This window comes from Protopterus annectens, chromosome 9.part0 (genome assembly GCF_019279795.1).
Source record: "Protopterus annectens isolate FY-2018-M chromosome 9.part0, PAN1.0, whole genome shotgun sequence".
Lineage (NCBI taxonomy): Eukaryota > Metazoa > Chordata > Ceratodontiformes > Protopteridae > Protopterus > Protopterus annectens.
The window spans coordinates 1,223,320,352-1,223,340,604 of record NC_056743.1 but is presented as its reverse complement, the minus strand read 5'-3'; the positions used below and the strand labels follow the sequence as shown (position 1 = coordinate 1,223,340,604).

The 20,253-nt window shown below is 46.6% G+C and overlaps 1 protein-coding gene across 1 annotated transcript in view; it reads right to left on the bottom strand.

Annotated features, from left to right (window-relative positions):
- The window catches only part of RAD9A (RAD9 checkpoint clamp component A), a 1,001,807-nt gene extending 982,393 nt beyond the window's left edge, over nucleotides 1-19,414 (bottom strand). Inside the window, exon 1 of the mRNA XM_044082216.1 lies at nucleotides 19,294-19,414. Within this exon, the coding sequence (XP_043938151.1) occupies nucleotides 19,294-19,414 (121 nt within the window). The remainder of the gene's footprint in view (nucleotides 1-19,293) is intronic.
- Nucleotides 19,415-20,253: the final 839 nt, after the last annotated feature.

Genomic DNA, 20,253 nt, shown 5'->3' with positions numbered 1-20,253 from the left:
TTTTTTAAAAAACCCCCAAAATAAAAAAGGGGTTTTTAAAAAAAGAATCTTCGAGTGTATTCACTGTTACAGTCATTACCATTTGGGTTATCCTGCTGGTAGGTTGCCCTCAGTCAGCCTGAATTCCAAAGTCCTGGGTCCTGCGTCGGTTGCTGTCGCCTCTTCCCTGACGTCAGGTCATCAGGGGTATAAAAGATGTAGCCGACACCATTTTCTTCAGTTTTTCTTGCCCCAGATGTCAGGTGCCCCCAAAAGGGTAGGCTAAAATTATGTAAATTAAACATACATGCACCAACATAAGCTTTACCTTCATCTATAAGCAAATACACCACCCAGGTTGTATAGATTAGAGAAGTAAAGATAAGTTCCAGCAAAAATAAGGGGGATGGCGAGTGGGTAACCTGGACTGCAACAGTGAATACACTCGAACATCTACATTTATGGTAAATGTACACAACTGTACTATGTTCTTCGTGTTTCACTGTTGCAGTCATTACATTTGGGTTGAGTCCCTAAGCTATGGTTGGGGGGCTGGAGCTAAACAGCATTAGGAGCGGCTATGAGGCCCTGCAGAACTGCAGTGGCAAAGCCTGCCCTGGATTTAGAGTAAAGAGGCAGATTATAATGTTTAGTAAAGGTATGCACTGAACTCCAAGTACCAGCCTCTAAAATGTCTTTGGTTGGTACTCCCCTGAGAAAGGCTGCAGAAGTGGCTGCAGCTCTGGTTGAATGTGGCCTAATGCCCTTAGGCACTGGTCTGCCATGTTGTGAGTAGCAGAAACGAATGCAGTGACCTATCCACTTTGAAATAGTCTGCTTGGAGATTGCCCTTCCTTGTGATGCTGTGGCATATGCCACTAGTAATTGTTCCGTCTTTCTGAAAACTTTAGTTTTGTCCAAGTAGAATCTAAGTTGTCTGTGTACGTCCAAAGAATGCAGAATTTTCTCCCCTTGTTCTGTGGATTTGGATAAAAAGTTGGCAAATGAATAGTTTGACTAAGGGCTACACTGGATACCATCTTAGGCATAAATGTAGGGTTTGTTCTCAGAGAGACCCTGTCTGGATCAAAAATGATAAAGGGTTCCACAGCCATGAGAACCTGTAGCTCTGAAACTCATCTTGCAGAAGTTATTGCTAGGAGCAGAGCTGTTTTCCAAGATAAGAACTTTATATCCGCAGTAGCAGCTGGCTCAAAAGGAGGTAAGGTGAGTTTTTCCAAGACATAATTGAGGTCCCATGCATGTATTGGCATTCTCCTTGGAGGCCTTAAGTTTTTGGCTCCTCTGAGGTACTGCCTTAATAAAGGATGAGAAAAGAGTGGTGGCTCTGTATTGTAATGAGCGGAAATGGTAGAGGCATGGATTTTAATTGATGAAAAAGATAGGCCTTTGTGAAGCATCTCAGTTAAGTATTGCAAAATCTGAGGAATATTTGGGACAGCTGTATCAGCTCCTTGAACTTGGTTCCAAGCACAAAATCTCTTCCATTTCCAGCATAGGATTTTCTAGTACTAAGCCTTCTGGCTTCTAAAATGACATCCATCACAGCTTTACTGAGAGGTGTGGTTTGTATGGCTACATTATCCGTCATGCTGCCAGGTTTAGGGTCCTGAGTTGGCTGTGCAGAATCTGATTGTTTTGCTGAGACAGTAGATGAGGTACTTGAGGTAAGGTCCAGGCTGGGCATTGGGACAAGTTCCTTAAGATCAGATACCAGTACTGGCGTGGCCAGTCTGGGGTAATCAGAATCATTTTTGGTTTCTCCTGTCTGACCTTTAGGAGTACCTTGGGGAGGAGAGGCAGTGGAGGAAAGGCATATACTGATAGGTTTGTCCAGTTGAAAGATAAAGCGTCCACTTTCCAAGCTTGTCTGTGAGAAGTCCTTGTGCAGAATCTTTTTAGTTGATTGTTTTGAGCGGAGGCAAATAGATCTATGTCTGGGCGTCCCCATTTCTTTGTTATCATGCTGAAGACTTGTGGATCCAGGTGCCACTCGTGGGGATCCATGAGGTTTCTGCTTAGTTCGTCTGCTAGAGTATTTTCCTTTCCTGGCAGGAATTGTGCCTGCAGATGAACTTGGTAAGTCAATGCTGTGAAACATAAAGCCATGGCTAGTCTGCAAAGGGGATAGGAATGAGTGCCCCCCTGCCTGTTTATGTAACACATGACCGTGGTGTTGTCTGTCTTTATCAGTAGTTTTCCCGGATAAAGTAGGTGCTTGAAGGCTGTCAGGGCATTTTGAACAGCTAGCATCTCTTTTTGATTGATATGTAGATGCTTTTGATTTGTGGACCAGGTGCCCTGAATGCCTCTTCCTGCCATGTGAGCCCCCCAGGCATAATCTGATGCATCCGTCGTTAGTCAGATGCAGGATGCCATGAAGCCCAAAGCCTGCAGAATTTTTCTTGCAGATAACTAGGTCTTTGTTGTCATTTCCTTGAAATAGGTAGTCAGTTGCCTTTGTTTGTCTGGAGTGAGATAAGCCATCTGGGCAGTTGTATTTAAGCTTGCACCCAGGAATATTATCTCTTGAGAAGGTACTAGTTTTGATTTCTTTTTGTTGACTGTGTACCCTAGGCATGTTAAATGTCTTTTCACAAACGTCAGATGCTGTAGTAGAATGTCCTTGTTCTCTGCTTGTATGAGGCAGTCGTCCATGTAAGGATATATTTGTATTCCTCTTTGTCTGCAGTAAGCAATTACTGGTGCCAGGCACTCTGTGAAGACCCTGGGCACAGTAGATAAGCCAAAGGGCATTTCAGAGAATTGGTAATGCTTTGAGCCAGCCTTGAATCTGAGGAATCTTCTGCATGATTGTCTGATTGGGACATGCAGGTATGCCTCTTTTAGGTCTAAAGTCACAAGCCAAGCCTTGCTGCCCAGCATGGGCAGAAGCTGCTGTAAGGTCAACATTTTGAATTTTGGTACATCCAGGAAAGTGTTTAGAATAGATAGGTCCAGTATTGGTCTCCATGCTTTGTCCTTTTTGGGTACCAAGAACAGTCTTGAGTAAAATCCTTGTCCCTGCTCTTGCTGTGGCACTTGTTGAATAGCTCTCATGTCCATGAGAGCTGCGAATAGTTTTTGAGCCTCTGCCCATTGATTTTTTTGGCAGGTCTGGCCAACTGTTTGCCCTTGGCAGGGTATGGAATGAAACTTGTAGCCTTGTGACACTATGTCTAGAACCCATTTGTCCTGGGTTATAATGTGCCAATTTTGAGAAAAAAATGTTAGTTTTCCCCCTAAGGGTGCTGCCAAAATATAAGTGCTTGGTGCAGACAGGGGGATGTCATTGGGACTGTTTCCTGTATGGTTGTGATTTGTCTTCTGCACCTTTGGAGGTAGAAGCACTCCATTGCTTAGACCTGTAGGAACCTTGCGGCTGTGATCTGCCTCTAGGGTGTCTAGATCTGCCTGTTTGAGGTCTGTCTGAGACTGGAAAGGACCAATTCTTTGTAGGCCAGTGTCTGCTAAATCTAGGTGGCTGTACCTGTAAGAAATCCTTGACCGTTTGTATAGATTTAACTTTGTCCTCCATTTTCTTTAACACCTCTTCTGCCTTAACACCAAACAAGGTATCATGTTGTAATGGAGCATCTAATAATTTTGCTTTAACATGGTCAGGCAGATTTTGTTCCTTTAACCAACGATGCCTCCTAATGACAGAACCCGTAACAGCGGCCCTGCAGGAGGTCTCCAGAGAACCAAAACCACATTGCAAAGTATGCTTTCCAACTTGTTCAGCTGCATGCAATAAATCCCGTGTTTCTTTGTTTTCTGCACATTCAGAATTTGTCATCATTTTCTGTTTAAGCAGTGTCATGATATATTGCTGATATTTGAGCATATGAAACTGGCAATTTATGGCCCTTATAGCCAAGGTAGCAGATGTGTAAATCTTTTTTCCCCATCTATCCAGTGCCCTAGAATCCCTGTCAGAGGGGGTAGGATTTTTTGCAGTGGAAGCCTTGACCCCTTTGGGACCCTGAGAAATAGTTTCTGGATCTGCAGTAGGGTTTTTGAAAAGGAATTTATGAGTCAGGAACCCTGTAGTATCTGTCCGGCTTAACAGGAGCTGGAGGTAAGGAGTCAGGGGTCAGACTAGACTCCGAGAACACATCATCTACAATGTCTAACACAGGTGGAATAACTAGAGGTCTGTGTTGAAGTTGTAAAAGGAAGTCTCCGAGCCTCTTCTTAGATTCTGAAAAATCTTGTCTCTCCCAGTGGAAGTGCTCCCTCATGGTATGCAAGGTTTCCCCAAAAGAGTAGTCCTCAGGAGGAGAAGCTGAAGGAATTGATTCCTCAGCATCAGAATCCTCATAGGGAGGAAGAGAATATTCCTGATCAGAAGAGGAATCAGAAGAAATGGAAACCTGATCTGAAGATTCATAGTCTGTCTCTTGCCTAGGCCTCTTATCAGGAGGAGGATGGGAACCCCTGATCAAGGTAATTAAGTCTTCAGCCATTTTGAGCATCTGTTTTTTGGGCATGGAGGCCTGTCCATGTGGCTGGTGAACTTATTTCTTTGCCTTTAAAGGTGTTTTAGTCTTTGCCTTTGAAGTCCATTTAATATATAATTGTTTAGGTCTGAATACACCCTCAGAAGCTGATGCCTGCTCAGCGGCTCCGGACCCATCTGAGGGAATAATCTCTGAGGCTCCAATACCTTGGGTTTCCAGTGGCCTGGCCAACTCCATGTGGGAGTCGGTAGTGGTCTGCGACTAAAGTAGCGGACATCAGGGGCTGCGAAAGTGCCTCACTGAGAACCGGCGACTTGCTTAGGAGAAGCTTCGTTGTCGGTTTTGGACCTCGGTTGCCTGTCTTTTTCTTTGCGTTTTTTGTGAACTCCTGTAGTCGGATGGCTATCGGATGACATTGTATAATTAAATCTTCGCCCAAAATAGCTTAATGCAAAATCGTACCGACCCTTAATAGTGCATTGGTTAAATTTAGCACAAAACCAACAATTAGAAATGTCATGGTCAGGGCCTAGGCAAGGAATACAGTAAGAATGAAAGTCCTTATGAGGTATTTGCTTCCCACAAGAAATACAATTATTAACTTTTTCTGACATCGGTCTGGAGTAAGAAAAAAGTTTCCCCAATGGGGTATTTAGCTTTTAATGAAGACTTCGGATCTGAAACTCGAAAACGAAAATTTCAGGAGTTGGCTGACTGGCACTTGCGAAATGCTTCTGCTTCGGGCACCGTGCGGCAAGAAAGACTAATGTAATGGCGTCAGCTGCATGTTTTAAACCCCTGATGACCTGACGTAACAGAAGAAGGGACAGCAACCGACGCAGGACCCAAGACTTTGTTAATCAGGCCGACTGAGGGCAACCTGCCAGCAGACTACCAAAATGCAATGACTGCAACAGTGAAACATGAAGAGAACATCTGGGTTTCATTCACTGGCTACGGCACTGGAAAAAAACAGACAGCTCAGGAAGTAACCAAGGAAATGGAATTTCTCTGGTGGCCACTGGGGAATTGACTTTCTGTGCTTCAGGTCTGAGGGAGGGCTGGTCACTGGCAATGTCCCTATTCAAAATGACAGCCAGCAGTCTCAGCCCACTGCACATTCCCCATTCTCCAGCTTATTTAGGCATGTGAAGGGATATGGAGCAATAATGATAAAACCTTGAACCATTCCTGATGGTAGTCTAACCTACAGCCCCAACGAGTCAACTCTGACCCTCAGGACATGGGTAAAGAGCAAATGAAAAAAAATTTATAAGGTAAGGAATCAAATTACATACCAGAAACCCATATGTACCCACCATCTCCTCCCCCATGCACAGATAACTAAACAAAAAAGGTGCAGACTAGATTTTTTCCAAGTGGCAAATAGGTTGATTTTTGAAGTGCACCACTTCTAGCAGAGTGTGACAAGGTACAATCTCAGAATCCACAGTTTCAGGAAACATTTTCAGGAGTGCCTCGGTCAACTCATTCCACTTGCTATAAGAAGTAGGAAACTCGAAAAAAAACACAAGGGTAAGGAGAATGCTCCAAGATACTGCAGACTTGGCCACGCATATATTCATCCATATCCTCACAGAGTGTTGCAATGCAGATCTGCAACCTAAGACTGTATATACTCCTCCACATTCTCCAAGATCACTGTAACTCAGAGTATGGGGAAGACTCAAATAGTGAAGCTTTGGACTCTGTACATATTTAAAATTAGTGCTTAGCTGCACTATACTGTGAGCACTGCAAGTGTGGTGCTTGGAACATTAGATACATTCATCCACTTTCCCAGAAATGTGAAATGCAGTGAAAGTGACACCCCTATGGCCCACTGGCAGACTGTAAACATTTTCCTGTACAGCAGCTGTGTCTTTGTGACCCCTTGTTTTAGGTACTACATGAAAGACTGTTTTGACTAACTGAGGAGAAGCTTCTGAAGTAGCTCTCTCTTCAAGATGGTCAAGAAAAATGCTCTTAGGCCCAATTGGGTGTCAGCAGGTCCCTTTCTCAATGTAGATCATACTTCTTGCATTGCATGGGAATTGAGGTGAGCTCTTCTATGACTGAAACTTCTGAAGAAAAGAATACATGACAAGATTGAAGTGTGTGTCACCACAGCATGTGACTAGTTCAGTTGTAGAATGCTAAGACTCTCAGAAAAATTAGTGGGGAAAGTATAGAACCTCTAATACACAGTGGAAATGTCCATAAGCAAATGTTGGCTCGGAAAAGTACAGTTGTGTACCTATCATAAATGTAGATGTTCGAGTGTATTCACTGTTGCAGTCATTACACTTGGGTTATCCTGCTGGCAGGCTACCCGCAGTCGGCCTGAATTCCAAAGTCCTGGTCCGGCGTCGGTTGCTGTCACCTCTTCCCTGACATCAGTGCGCCAGGTGTATAAAAGATACAGCTGCCATTTTCTTCAGTTTTTCTTGCCCCAGATGTCAGGTGCCCCCAAAAGGGTAGGCTAAAAATTATGCCAATAAAAAAGCATGCACTAAAATAAAATTAGAAGTTATGTACTTACCATAACGTTCCATCTGAGTAGGTGTATTCATTTGTCTGCAACCTGTGGGGTATGGATCCGATATCGGATCCGAACCGGCATGGTTTATCCAGCTATGGATCCGAGCTCCTAGCTCCTCCCCTCACCCATAATGCCCTGCTCTCCCTAGATGACCTCAGATCGAGTTTGCCCTGTATCAAATACCCTAATCAAAGGGTAACACATTCTATGCAGGAACTGACAAGGCCAGGGGGATAGGAGGGCGGGATGGTTGCAGACAAATGAATACACCTACTCAGATGGAACGTTATGGTAAGTACATAACTTCTAAATCTGAAGTAGGAGATTCATTTGTCAGAAACCTGTGGGACAGAGTCCCCAGCTACCTGAATCTTGGGTGGCCGTCATGGAAGGATATTCTGGAGCATCGCGGAGCCAAAGGATGCTCTACCTCTAGACGTGATATCCAGCTTGTAATGAGAAATAAAGGTATGAGATGAAGCCCAAGTGGCCGCTGAACAAATGTCATCCAGAGGTATCCTAGCCTTAAAGGCTGCTGAGGTAGAAACAGTCCGGGTTGAATGAGCATGAACTCCGTCCGGTGCGGGCCTCCCAGAAGCTTGGTAAGCTAATAGAATACACTGGGAAATCCATCGTGACAAGGAGACTTTGGAAATTGGTTTACCCAGATTGAATTTGGCAAAGGAAACTAACAACTGATTGGATTGCCTGTGACCAGCTGTCCTGTTAAGATAAAAACGAAGCTGCCTGTGAACATCCAATGAATGCAGCTTGTACTCGCCTTTGTTCTGATAATTAAGAAAGAAAATGGGGAGGTTGATGGACTGATTAATGTTTGCTTCCGAAGCTACCTTAGGAAGAAAAGAGGGATTGATCCTGAGGTACACACGGTCCAGATGGAAGATCAAGTAAGGCGGCTTTATGGAAAGGGCTTGAAGTTCCGAAACTCTTTTGGCTGAAGTAATGGCTACTAAAAATGCAGTCTTAAGAGATAAGAATTTTAGATCTACAGTGGCCATGAGGCTCAAAGGGGGCGGTCAAGGCCTGAAGAACCAAGGAAAGATCCCATGGTGGAACCGCCTGTTTGACAGGGGGTCTAAGCAGAAAGGTGCCTTTTAGGAAGATTTTACATAACTTGGCAGACATAAGAGGCCCAGAGTCATGACCAACATGATAATGAGAAATGGCCGCTAGCTGAACTTTGACCGTGGAACTACTGGCGCCATCATTAAAAAGAGTGGTAAGGAAATCTAGGACCACGGGAAGAGGTACCGTGAAGGGATCTAGACCTTGCCGCTCCGTCCAAATGGAGAATCGCTTCCATTTACTGCGGTTTTTCTGGTAGAGGGTTTATGCGCCGCTACCAGGATAGCCTTAACGGGGGATGAAATACCGGGAGTCCTGATTAGGAGTGGAACTGGAGCAGCCAAGCAGTCAGCTTCAGGTTGTCCAGGTTCGGAGATGGTAGGTTCGATGGGTGTGTTATCAGATCTGGGATGGGATCTAGAATCCAAGGTGGATTCACAGAGTGAGACCTTAGGTAAGGGAACCAGATCTGCCGAGGCCAGAATGGGGCTATGAGGATCATTCTGCACCCCAACCGAGAGGCTTTCTGAAGAACCTGGAGCATCAGAGGTGGGGGGGGTATGCGTACAGAAGACCGGGAGGCCAAGCATGCACCAGAGCGTCCCTCGGGGAATCCCCTGGAGGAGGGATTAGAGCGAAAAAACTGTCGCACTTGGTGTTTAAGGGAGAAGCAAAGAGATCGCAATAAGGAGTTCCCCACCGTACGAAGATACGTTTCGCTACTTGAGCATTGAGAGACCACTCGTACGGGGAGAGAATGGTGCGACTGAGCTTGTCCGCAAGGATGTTGGACCAACCCAGAATATGCGTTGCGATGAGAAAGCGGTTGGTGGAGATCGCCCATTCCCACACTCTCATGGCTTCCCGACATAAAGGGTAAGACCTGGTCCCCCCCTGTTTGTTGATGTACCAGACCACTGACATGTTGTCTGATTGAATCGCAATTGTTCCCAGGGGAAGAAAGGCCTGCACTGCTTGCAATGCCAAGAGCACGGCTCTCATCTCCAGAACACTGATATGCAGGGAGGTCTCTGAGTCATTCCACGTGCCTTGGACCATCCGTCCCGCAAAATGCCCCCACCGAGGCAAGATGCGTCTGTGGTCACTGTGGCAAGGGGGGGGAGATGCACAAAAGGGGCGGCCTCCTTGGAGATCCTTTGAATGGACCCACCACAAAAGAGACCGCTTGCAAGCCTTGCTGATTGCAATGGGGTGATGTAGGGGAAGAGAAAGGTAAGACCATTGTACTTGAAGTGTCCACTGAAGTACCCGCATGTTCAGGCGGGTGAGCGGGAGAAGAGAAATCGCTGCCGCCATGGACCCTAGTGCCCTCAGGACCAATTCCGCCGGAACTGAGCTGGAGTGGAGGATGGCCCGCACCTGGAGTCGTAGATTCCGAATTCTGTCGGTTGTGAGGAAGGCTCTTAACTTCCTTGTGTCTAACCTGGCACCTATGAAATCTATCAGCTGAGTAGGGGCCAGGTTGGACTTTGCTACGTTTATTGTGATACCTAGCCAGGGAGCTAGCTGAAGAAAGGAGTCCCTTGCCAAAGATAGTAGATGCCTTGTTGGGGCGGTGAGAAGCCAGTCGTCCAGGTACGGAAAGACCTGCACCCCCTGAAGCCTCAGGTGGGCCGCAGCCGCTGGTAATACTTTGGTGAACACCCTGGGGGCTGTAGTGAGACCAAAGGGAAGGACCCTGAACGTAGTGACTGGCTCCCAGCCGGAAGCGAAGAAACCTCCTGGACCGTCCTTGTCCATTAGTATGTGGTAGTACGCATCCTTGAGGTCTATGGAGCACATCCAGTGATTCTCTCTCAGAAGGGGGAGGATAGATTGTAAGGTGACCATCCAGAACTTCTCCTTGGGAACTGCCAGGTTTAATAGGGACAGATCTAAAATGGGTCTTAGATCCCCCGTCTTTTTTGGCACTAAAAAGAACATGGAGTCGAACCCTGATCCGATCTGGTCTGGGGGGACGGGCTGGATGGCTCTTTTCCTCAGCAGATAGCCAATTTCTGCTGAAGCGGCCTCCCTCTGATCGGGTGGAACGTCGGGGAGAGATTTTGGTTTCGGACGGGAGAAAGGGGATTTTGTATCCTCTGGATATAATACAGAGGACCCAGCGGTCTGTTGTTATGGACTCCATGCCGCTAGGTGCTCAAAACGTCCCCGACTGCCTCCAGAGTGGAGCAGTCGGGCAACCTCAGGGTTGCTGTGCGGCCACTCAGAGAAAGGTTCCCTGGACCGAAATTCCTGGGAGCCCCTCTGCCCCTGGGCGGCGTCCGCCTCTGTCCTCCTCTGCCGGAAGGACTGGTTGTCCAGAGCGGGTTGGGATTGCTGCGACTTCCGGAACCACATCTTCTTCTGGCCCTTTTGGTTCCTAGAGTAGGACCTCTGGGGCACAGAGAAGCAGACTCCGACGGCAGACAGCGTCTTCCCGTCCTTCTTGCTCTGGACCAAGGTGTCGCGAACCGTCTTGCCAAAAAGGGCAGAACCATCAAAGGGGGCGTTGCGAAGGCCTTGAAGGGCTCCGTGAAATCGCAATGGCGGAGCCAGGCCTGGCGTCTCATGACTAGGCCTACTCCTGCAGCTCTAGCGGCTCCCTCAGTAGCATCGGAAAACAACTGCATAGAGGTATTTGTAACAGACCGAAGAGTGGCCATATGGGTGGAGTGCAACAGTTTGTCCTCCTCCGACATGGACTCTGGGGGGGATGCAGCGTATTCTTTAATAAGATCGCGCTGCATCCTAATAACATGTGCCAGATAGTTGAGCGCCCTCACTGAGAAGGTCGCTGAACTAAACATTCGTTTCCCCAAGCGGTCCATCATCTGAGACTCCTTGCTCAGAGGATGGACTGAGGGACTCTCCTGGGCGAGTTCCCTCTTGGTGGCTGCTGCCGTCAACATGGCATCTACCGGAGGATCCTTACTCCAGTGGGCACGGTCAGCAGGGGGGCTGAAAATCCTGTCAGACCTTTTGGGGACTGGCTCCACGGTGTCCGGTTCCTTCCACGCCCTGGTGGTAATAAGGTCCACCAGGGGGTCGGCAGGAGGGGACACCCAAGAGGTAGACTGGCCCGCTTCGAATGCCTCCAAGAACACGGACTCATACGAAGAAGACTTTGGGGCAGACCACCCACCTCTTATACGAAGCATTTCCATGATGTCTCCAAAGGAGACATCCTCGGGGGGTGATCTTGGGGGCCTTCCCTTCCTCCAAGTCCGTGTCTTCAGTTAAAGACTCAGGGAGTCTATGTGCCTCCTTTACGTGTGCTTGCAGGTGCCTCCTCGGGGGCTGTCCGGAGCCCTCGCAAGCAGTGTCTATTTCCACAGGAACTGCTTGGGGCATCGAAACGGGCTGTCCCAGTGGCCGGGTGATGGAAGCCTGACCCAAAGCAGATGGAGTGCAGGACGGAGCCGAAGCAAGTGCCGGGGGGTCCAGAAGCCCTCAACAGAGCACTCTCCACTACATCAAAAGCCGAAGGAGCCGCCTCACCAAAGGATCCGACAGTCGGCCCCCCCTGGGATTCGAGGAGTGGATCGGAGCCGGCGCCGAGCCCCTCGGATCCGAGGGACCAGTGCGCTCCGACACGGATGGATGGCGCCGAAGGCACACTGAATCCTTCGGATCCGAAACTCGGGCCAAGGCTCCGAGAGGTTGGATCCGACACACTCGAAGGCAGGGTCGGATCCGAAGTAGCCAGTACTATCGGAGCCGACCCACCCCGGCTCCAAAGCTGCCCGCTCAGCGCTCGAACCTGGGTAGCGGGTCGGAGAAGGAGCTATAGGCTTGAAAAAGGTCGAGCTCCCCTGGGGGGAGGCAGGAGCACTCCCATCTGCATCTGGGCCTGGATGAACCTTCGCATCATCCGGTCCAGATCAGTGTCAGAAAGACTATAAGTCGACCTCGAAGAGGCTACCGAGGTAGGCCTTGAGTACCGCCTCGATAGCCTCGAAGGAGGTCGGGTCTCTTCCTCCTCAGGTCCCGTGAAAGGTCGGGGACCAAGCTGAGGAGGAGGAGCCAGTAGCTAGAGGCCGGAGGAGAAGCCCGCTTAGCGGCGGGGCCGAGACGGAGGTCTCGGCCCACCGCTGTGGTGCTTCTCTCTGTCCTTCTTCCTAGCTTCCTGTCCTCCAACCCGTAGAGGGAGTTTGAGTCCCGGGAGGAGGAGGGCGGAGCAGGTAGGGCAGGTACCACAGGAGCAGTAACTACCAACGGCGGAGGCCGAAGCCGAGTCCGGGGCAAAAGTCCCGCCAAGACCAGCTTGACCTCCGCTCCTTAAATGCCCTGGGTTGAACCCTGCACAGATTGAACATCCAGAAGTGAGGTGTTCAACCCCAAGGCATCGAAACGCACTGAGTGTGGCCATCAGCAGGGGACAGCTTATGGCCACACTCGGAGCACTTCGAGAAAATCCCCTTTGGGGCTTCTGACATTTCTTTTTTTTTAACAGAAAAAAAAATAAAACTAACAAGTTAACCAAAGTTAACTACCCAGTCACACTACAGGCCCCAAAGACCACGCACACACAACTACGCTACCAGCGAGGGGATGGAATTACAAAAAAATTTAGTAATTTAACTAAAAATAGTTTAAATGGGTGGGAAACCTAAAACTTTCACACAAAGGTACTATTAAAAGATCAAAAAAACCCTTAGTAAATAACTAAATTTCCACTTAGCTGTAGGAGCTCAAAGATCAAGCTGTCACCATGAACGTGGCAAACTAGATCTGAGGTCATCTAGGGAGAGCAGGGCATTATGGGTGAGGGGAAGAGCTAGGAGCTCGGATCCATAGCTGGATAAACCATGCCGGTTCGGATCCGATATCGGATCCATACCCCACAGGTTGCTGACAAATGAATCTCCTACTTCAGATCATTATCTTCATCTACAAGCAAATACACCACATAGGTTGTATAGACTAGAGAAGTACAGATAAGTTCCAGCAAAGAAAGGGGGATGGTGGGTGGGTAACCTGGACTGCAACCGTGAATACACTCGAACATCTACATTTATGGTAGGTACACAACTGTACTATGTTCATCGTGTTTCACTGTTGCAGTCATTACACTTGGGTTGAATCTCAAAGCTGAGGTTGGGTGGCTGGGTCTAAATAGAATTAGGAGTGGCAATGAGGCCCTGCAGAACTGCAGTGGCAAAGCCTGCTCTGGATTTAGAGTAGAGGTAAGTGGTAGTGCTTTGCAAAAGTGTGTACTGAAGTCCAAGTTGCAGCCTCTAAAATGTCTTTGGTTGGTACTCCTCTGAGGAAGGCTGCTGAAGTAGCTCCTGCTCTAGTTGAATGTGGCCTAATGCCCTTAGGCACTGATTTGCCATGTTGTGAATAACAGAAACGAATGCAGTGGCCTATCCATTTTGAAATAATCTGCTTTGAGATAGCCTTTCCTTGTGATTCTGCAGCAAATGCCACTAAGAGTTGCTCAGTCTTTCTGAAAGCTTTAGTTCTGTCCAAGTAGAAGCGTAGCTGTCTGTGTATGTCCAAAGAATGCAGAAGTCTCTCACCCTTATTCTGTGGGTTTGGATAAAAGGTAGGCAAATGAATGGTTTGGTTAAGGGCCACACTGGACACTACCTTAAGCAGAAATGTTGGGTTTGTCCTCAGAGAAACTCTGTCTGGATGGAAAATTATGAAAGGTTCCACAGCCATTAGTGCCTGTAACTCTGAGACTCTTCTTGCCAAGGTTATTGCTAGGAGCAGAGCTGTTTTCCATGATAAGAATTTTATCTCAGCTGTATTGGCTGAACCTAAAGGAGGCAGTGTGAGTTTTTCCAAGACATAATTGAGGTCCCATGCAGGTACTGGCGCTCTCCTTGAAGGTCTTATGTTTTTGGCCCCTCCGAGGTACTGTCTTAGCAGTGGATGTGAAAAAATAGGTGGGCCCGTATTGTAATGAGCTGAAATGGCAGAGGCATACATCTTAATTGATGAAAAGGATAGGCCTTTGTCCAGCATCTCAGTTAAGTATTGTAAAATCTGAGGGATATTTGGTACAAGCATGTCAATTCCTTGTGTCTGGTTCCAAGCACAGAATCTCTTCCATTTTTCTGCATAAGAACTTCTGGTGCTGGGCCTCCTGGCATCCAAAATAACACCCATAACTGCTTTAGAGAGAGGTGTGTTCTGAATGGTTACATTGTCCGCCATGCTGCCAGATTTAGGGTTCTGAGCTAGCTGTGCAGGATCTGATTGTTTTGTTGGGTCAGTAAGTGAGGAATTTGAGGTAATATTTGTTGGGTCAGTAAGTGAGGAATTTGAGGTAATGTCCAGGCTGGGCCTTGAGACTAGCTCTTTAGGATTGGGTATCAGTGCTGGTGGGGCCAGTCTGGGGCAATCAGTATCATTTTTGGCTTCTCTTGTCTAACCTTTTGGAGTACCTTGGGGAGGAGAGGCAGTGGAGGAAAGGCATATACTGTAAGGGTTTTCCAGCTGAATGATAGAGCATCCACTTTTCATGCTTGCTTGTGATAAGTCCTTCTGCAGAATCTCTGTAGTTGGCAGTTGTGAGGGGAGGCAAATAGATCTATGTCTGGGCGTCCCCATTTCCTTGTTATGCTGAAGATTTGTGGATCCAGTTTCCACTCGTGAGGATCTATGAGGTTCCTGCTTAGTTCGTCTGCCAGAGTATTTGTCTTTCCTGGAAGGAATTGTGCTTGCAGGTGTACTTGATAAGTCAATGCTGTGTTCCACAAAGTCATGGCTTGTCTGCAGAGGGGGTAGGAATATGTGCCTCCCTGCTTGTTTATGTACCACATGACTGTAGTATTGTCTGTCTTTATCAGCAGTTGTCCTGGATGAAATTGATCCTTGAAGGCTGTCAGGGCATTCTGAACAGCTAGCATCTCTTTTTGATTGATATGAAGATGCATTTGGCTTGCGGGCCATGTGCCCTGAATACATTTTCCTGCCATGTGGGCCACCCAGGCATAATCTGATGCATCTGTTGTTAGTGTCTGCCTGGCTGTGGGTAAAGTGAATGGCTGTCCCTTGTTGTGGTGACAGGCCAGTGCCCACCATCGAAACTCCTGTTGCAGGCAGGGAATGAGGGTAATTAATGTTTCCAGGCTGTGGCAATGTTAAGTCCAAACACTTTTTAAATACCATTGTAGTTTCCTCATATGCAGTCGTGCATATGGAATTAGCAGAATGCAGGATGCCATGAAGCCCAAAGCCTGCAGAATTTTTCTTGCAGATAACTGGGTCTTTGTTGCCAACATTTTGAAGTAAGAAGTCAGTTGCCTTTGTCTGGCATGAGATAAGCCATCTGGGCAGTTGTATTTAAGCCTGCACCCAGGAATATTATCTCTTGAGAGGGTACTAGTTTTGACTTCTTTTTGTTTACTGTGTACCCTAGGCAAATTAGTTATCTTTTTACAAACACCAGATGCTTTAGTAGAATGTCCTGGTTCTCTGCTTGAATAAGGCAGTCGTCCAAGTAAAGGATATATTTGAATTCCTCTGTCTGCAAAAAGCAATTACTGGGGCCAGGCATTTTGTGAAGACCCTGGGCGCAGTAGATAAGCCAAAGGGCAGAGCAGATAATTGGTAGTGCACTGAACCAGCTATGAATCTGAGGTATCTTCTGCAAGATTGTCTGATTGGGACATGCAGGTATGCCTCTTTTAGGTCCAAAGTTACAAGCCAAGCCTTATTGCCCAGCATGGGTAGAAGCTGCTGCAGAGTCAACATTTTGAATTTTGGAACGTCCAGAAATGTGTTTAGAATAGACAGGTCCAGTATTGGTCTCCAGGCTTTGTCCTTTCTGGATACCAAGAAAAGTCTTGAGTAAAATCCTTGTCCCTGCTCTTGCTGTGGTACTCGCTGAATGGCCCTCATGTCCATGAGGGATGAAACTTGTTTTTGTGCCTCTGCCCATTGATTGTGTGGCAGGTCTGGCATACCTTTTGCCCTTGGCAGGGTGTGAAAGTGGAACCTGTAGCCCTGAGACACTATATTCAAGACCCATTTGTCCTGGGTGATCATGTGCCAATTTTGTGAAAAAAGTGCTAGGTTTCCCCCTAAGGGGGCTGCCAAAAGATAAGTGCTTGGTGCTGGCAGAGGAAAGTCATTGGGAGTGTTTCCTGTATGGCTGCGATTTGTCTTCTCCACTTTTGGAGGTAGAAGCACACCATTGTTTAGGCCTGTATGAGCGTTGGGGCTGGGATCTGCCTCTTTGTGGCCTGTCTTGACACTGGAAAGGACCAATTCTTTATTAGGCCAGTTCCTGCTAAATCTGGGTGGCTGCACCTGTAAGAAATCTTTTAACTGTCTGCATAGAGTTCGCTTTGTCCTCCATTTTCTTCAACACCTCTTCTGCTTTAACACCAAAGAAAGTATCATGCTGTAATGGAGCATCCAATAATTTTGCTTTAACATGATCAGGCAGATTATGTTCCTTTAACCAAGCATGCCTCCTAATGACAGAACCCATAACAGTGGCCCTGTAAGAGGCCTCCAGAGAATCAAAACCACATTGCAAAGTATGCTTTCCCACTTGTTCAGCTGCATGCAATAAATCCTGCATTTCCTTGTTTTCTGCACATTCAGAATTTGCCAACATTTTCTGTTTTAGCAGTGACATTAAGTATTGCTGATATTTAAGCATATGAAACTGACAATTTAAAGCCCTTACAGCTAGAAGTGTAAACCTTTTCCCCCATCTGTCCACAGCCCTTGAATCCCTATCAGAGGGGTAGGGTTTTTTGCAGTGGAAGCCTTGACCCCTTTGGGACCCTGAGATATAGTTTCTGGATCAGCAGCAGGGTTTTTATAAAGAAATGTATGTGAATCTGGAACCCTGTAGTATCTGTCTGGCTTAACAGGTGCAGGGGGTAAAGAGTCAGGAGACAGGCCGGACTCTGAAATTACATCATCTACAATGTCTAAAACAGGGGGAATAGCAAGAGGCCTGTGCTGAGGTAGTAAAAAAGTCTTTGAGCCTTTTCTTAGATTCTGAGTAATCTTGGCTCTCCCAGTGAAAGTGCTCCCTCATGGTATGCAGAGTTTCCTCAAAAGAATAATCCTCAGGAGGAGAGGCTGAAGGAATAGATTCTTCAGCATCAGAATCCTCATAGGGAGGAAGAGAGTATTCCTGTTCAGAAGAGGAGTCAAAGGAAATGGAAACCTGATCTGAAGATTCATATTCTGTCTCTTGCCTAGGCCTTTTATCAGGAGGGGGATGGGAACCCCTGATCAGAGTAATAAGGTCTTCGGCCATTTTGAGCATCTGTTTTTTAGGCATGGAGGTCTGTCCATGGGATTGCTGCACTTGTTTCTTTGTCTTTAGTGGTGCTTTAGTCTTTGCCTTTGAAGCTGAAGTCGGTTTCACATATAACTGTGTAGGCCTGAAAACACCCTCAGAAGCCGGTGCCTGCTCAGCGGCTCCGGACCCATCTGAGGGAATATTTTCCGAGTGTCCAATACCTTGAGTTTCCTGTGGCCTAGTCGGCTCCACTTGGGAGTCGGAAGCGGCCTGCGGCTCTGAGGTAGCGGGCTTCAGAGGCTGTGAAAGCGCCTCACTGAGAACCGGTGAACCGCCGACTGGCTTAGAAGCCTCATCGTCAGTTTTGGACCTCGGATGCATGTCCTTTTCCTTGCGTTTCTTGTGAATTGCGGTAGTCGGATGGCTATCCAACGACATCGTGTAATTAAATCTTCGGTCAAAATAATGAAAAGCAAAATCGTGCCGACACTTAATAGTGCGTTGGTTAAATCTAGCACAAAACCTGCAATTAGCAATGTCATGATCAGGGCCTAGGCAAGGAATACATTAAGAATGGAAGTCCTTATGAGGTATTTGCTTCCCACAAGAAATACAATTAACTTTTTCTGACATCGGTCTGGAGCAAGAAAAAAGTTTCCCCAATGGGGTACTTAGCTTTAAATGAAGACTTTGGATCTGAAATTCAAACACGAAAATCTCAGGAGTCGGCTGACCGGCACTTGCAAACTGCTTTTGCTTCGGGCACTGTGCAGCAAGAAAGACAGAAGAAAATGGCATCTGCTGCATCCTTTTATAACCCTGGCGCACTGACGTCAGGGAAGAGGCAACAGCAACGGACGCTGGACCAGGACTTTGGAATTCAGACCGACTGCAGGTAGCCTGCCAGCAGGATAACCCAAGTGTAATGACTGCAACAGTGAAACACGATGAACATCTACTGAAAACTCAAATTACAGTGCAAAAGCCACATCCTCAGACAAGTGAATTGCACCATGAAGTTTACAGCAACCATTAAGCCGATATGAACATCCTGAGCTTAGATCCTACAGTGTGTCCTCAGTGAGGTCACAGCTGATAGCATAAACTCCCAAGGCCCTCACCAAGTGTAGGAATGACTGACAAAGGAGTGTGCCCAGTTCCAAACAAAGACAAACCTATTAGTTGGAGTCAACACTTCTTTCAATATAGGAAGATGCATGCGAATCTGTAATGATGGGATTGTCTATCGTAAAGACATTACCCAGAAAAACCCTGGACAGAGCTACCACTACCTAGCTACTCAGATAAAGTAACACATGGAAATATTTCTCTTGCTAGGCTTCAGCAATCTCATTAAACACATGGAAAGGACTGAGCAACAAAGAAATCCCAAACAGAATTATTTGATACTGGAAGCGATTTTCACCAAAAGCAAAAAGGAGGAATCCCTATGCTGACCTCAATTATTATTGCGACAAAAAACATCCATTATATCCATCAACCCCAGAAATGCACCAGCTTGTACCAAGAGCATCAGGGCTCTGCACAGTGATTCTGAAAGCAAGGATGTACTAAAAAAAAAAAAAAAAAAAAAAAAAAAACAATGATCTCAAGAACAGCACAGGAGGAGATGAGAGTAAAGCCCACAACCCTTTTGCAAAAATCAGACAGCCTCTACAAACTCCTCTAAGCCGTACACAACAGAACTGTCCCCACAAGCTCTGATGAACCACACTGATCTATAGAGTTCCTTATGGAAGATGACAACTGAGCATTATATCATGGTCTTGAGTGGCCATATCTACACCTCAATATTTCTCCAAAAATGAGAGTCCTAGTCAACAATCCCATTTTCCCCATTTTTTTCATGGGGTCAAGATATTGCATCATCATTAGTCATTGTGACCATATCACCCAGATATGATGTTTGCACCAAGTGACTAAAAGCAAGAGTGAGCTCAAAGAACTGCACTGCTCACCTTCTTGAATAGTCCTAGAGTCAATGACTGGAGTGAGGGAGGTAGCAGGATCAAATCCCTTTGGTGACTTAACCAACAACAGAGACACTGAGCCCTCACTTATATAGAGAGGAGGAATCATCTTCGTTTGGGGTTTGTTGGACTTAATAGCTAGTGAAAAAGGATCATGTAATTCCTTCCCAGAAATGAAGGCCTGCTTTCTCTGCAGGTCATCAACCAGGTCATGTGCAGTCTGGCTGAAACACACTTAAAAGTTGATAGGTATATACTAGACTAACCACCACCAGGGCTTTTATAAGCCTATCCACACAACCCAACCCAACTGTTTCCCCTTGTAACACGTGTCTTAATTTGGTGGGGAGGAGGTTTGTTGATAGAGGTACTTTCGGAGGTTGCTAAAGAATTATGTGGGGGGTATGTTAGTTAGGCAGTATTTACTGTTGGTCTTTGTAAGAGACATCAGGAGCTGCCCAGGGATGAATTTATGATTACTCATCCAATGTTAGGGAATGTTTACTGTCAGCCACTATAGGAGATACGGGGCAGCCCGGGGATGAATTTGCAATTTCTAATCCAATGGTCAAGGTTACATCTGAACATGGTTAGGGATGGACTCTTTCAAATAGATGGGTGCCCGTTTCAGAAAATGGGGATCATTTGTGTCACATATCTGTCTCACCAGCACATTCTACTTGTATCACAAGCAAAATTCAGGTTAGGCATCTAGCATCTTATTAATGAGTTCCACCATGAGCGAGGAGGATTCTCAGCTACTCTAAGTTTAAGTTTTCCACGGCTTTCCTAACTAAATGGGATTACAACTGGGAAGTTTAGATGAATACTTGATGGATTTTGCCCCCACAAGGCAGAAGAATAAACTGAAGGCACCTGTCCAAAACATTGCCCTTTCCTCATGACTGATCAGCTCAAAAAAGGAATTAAAAAAATTATGCTTACTTA